General features: G+C 48.1%; 1 protein-coding gene across 1 annotated transcript; it reads left to right on the forward strand.

The window, feature by feature from the left end:
- The first annotated feature begins 381 nt into the window (after positions 1-381).
- Positions 382-1,302, forward strand: LOC118920016 (olfactory receptor 2T3-like). Its single transcript, XM_036900438.2, has one exon. It carries the CDS (start codon positions 382-384, stop codon positions 1,300-1,302), a length of 921 nt encoding a protein of 306 aa, XP_036756333.2.
- Positions 1,303-2,290: the final 988 nt, after the last annotated feature.

Consider the following 2,290-nt stretch of genomic DNA (forward strand, 5'->3'; position numbering starts at 1 on the left):
GGCTTTGGTGCAATGGCTGTGGAAATCCTATATAATCTATACCTAAAGTTGCTTGGGGGTTGACAGCTCGGACTCGACCTGCGTGTCAGGGGAGGTGCTGTCAGCCCCAGCTAGCTGGCTGAATAAAGACTTTGCTTGGATTTACATCTCCATGCCTGTGTGGTTTGTTCTCTGGAGAAGCCCCGGAGTCCCGAACCCTAACACAGCCTGGCCTCTCTGGGATCTGAACTTTTGATTCTTCATTCATACAACCCTGTATTTGAAAAAATAACTCAAAAGGCTTTTGTTGCTGTTAAAAGGTTAAGCAAATCATGTGCATATGAATGGTTCAAAAACAATGACTGCTATTTTCTTCCTCGGGTGAGAACTGTCAGCCAGATCATGAACCCAGGGGATCAGGCCTCTCGGAATCAAACAGCAAACACCGATTTTGTCCTTGTGGGGCTCTTTGGTGAGACCAAGCGTGCCACCTTCCTCTACGTGGTGACCTTCATCTTTTTCTTTCTGGCCCTGGCTGGGAACACCCTGCTCATCGTCCTGATCCTCGTGCAGCCCCGCTTGCACACCCCCATGTACTTCTTCATCAGCCAGCTCTCGCTGATGGACCTCATGTACATCTCCGTGACCGTGCCCAAGATGCTCGTGGGCCACATAACAGGTGACCGTCAGATTTCCCCCTCGTGCTGTGGGGTGCAGATGTTCTTCTACCTGACGCTGGCTGGAGCAGAGTGTTTCATTCTGGCGGCCATGGCCTCCGACCGATACACGGCCATTTGCAGACCTCTCCATTACCCACTGCTGATGAGCCAGAGTGTCTGTGAGTGCCTGCTGTCTGGGTGCTGGCTCCTGGGAATGTCTGATGGCTTCCTGCTTACCCCCATCATCATGAGCTTCCCCTTCTGCCAGTCCAGGAAAATTCCGAGCTTCTTCTGTGAGGCCCCTGCCCTGCTGAAGCTCTCCTGCGCCGACATCTCCCTCTACAGGACGTTCATGTACTTGTGCTGCGTCCTCATGCTGCTCTTCCCCGTCGTGGTCATCTCGAGCTCATACGCCCCCATTCTGCGCCTATTCCGCAGGATGAATTCCGCTGAGAGTCGGAGGAAGGCGTTTGCCACCTGCTCCTTCCACATGATCTTGGGGCTGTTCTTCTTTGGTGCTGCCGTCTACACCTACATGCTTCCCACTTCCTACCACACGGCCGAGAAGGACATAATGGTGTCAGCTTTCTACACCATCATTACCCCCATGCTGAACCCCCTTATTTACAGCTTCCGCAATAAAGACATCACAGGGGCACTGTGAAGCACGATGCAACTGGGGCTGAGCCTGAGAAAAGCTGGAAACGGGAGAGCCTGAGAATGACGTCACTCTCCCCCTTTCTACCTTCCCTCCCTCCGTTTTCTCCTCTCTTCTTGCTGCTGGTTTCAGGCCCTCCAACACCAAGCCCACCCATATCTTTTGCCTTTCTTGCCCACGTGGCATTTCTCCTCCACACTGCTTGCTCATCCTAATTTATCTCATGATATGTAATGAACTTGCATAATACTTTTATCTGTGAGGCAATGGCTGCTGTAGAGTAAGCCACACAGAGAGTGTCTTTCATCTTATCACCCATCCCAAGTTCAGTGATCATTTTAGTGTGAGGTTTGGGTGTGAAAGCCCCAACCTTAAAAGTGGCTCATTGGGAATCCTGGAGGGACACTGGTAGGTCCCCTGCTTTACAACACCCCTGAAGTCATAGTTCACATGTGGGACCTTTAAGTTGTGGCTTCTAATGTGTGCAATCACATCTCAGTCAGAACAAATAAACACGTTTTCCCCAAATGTTAAAAGTGAGATTCATAGTGTAAATACCAATGCTTTCCATATTATTTGGCTATTGAAACTACTTGGACCACATCCCCATCCACATCAATGTTCCAAAGAGATCAGGTTCCTCTGACATCACAGGTCATAAGGGCGCAAGCAAAACTGATCCCACACTTAGCTTCTTTCTGCTGGCTCTTAAAGGGTGTGATCTACCATAACTGAGACTAAATATAGCAGTCTTGGGGGAGGACAGAAGTTTAGGGAATCCTAATCTCTTTAGCTTTTTCCTTCTGAAACTGGAAAAGCAAGTAAAATATTTTGGATTTGTCACAAGCCTTTACTTCCCCTTTTGTATATCACACTCTAAAAAAGAATGTCTGTAAATGTATAAACATTAAAACACTATGGTTTTCATGAACAAAATAATTCATGTGTTTAGTGTTTTTGAAATGTGAGAGAGTAGGAAAAATACATTTGCTCT

This window comes from Manis pentadactyla, chromosome 13 (assembly GCF_030020395.1).
Source record: "Manis pentadactyla isolate mManPen7 chromosome 13, mManPen7.hap1, whole genome shotgun sequence".
NCBI classification, from domain to species: Eukaryota; Metazoa; Chordata; class Mammalia; order Pholidota; family Manidae; genus Manis; species Manis pentadactyla.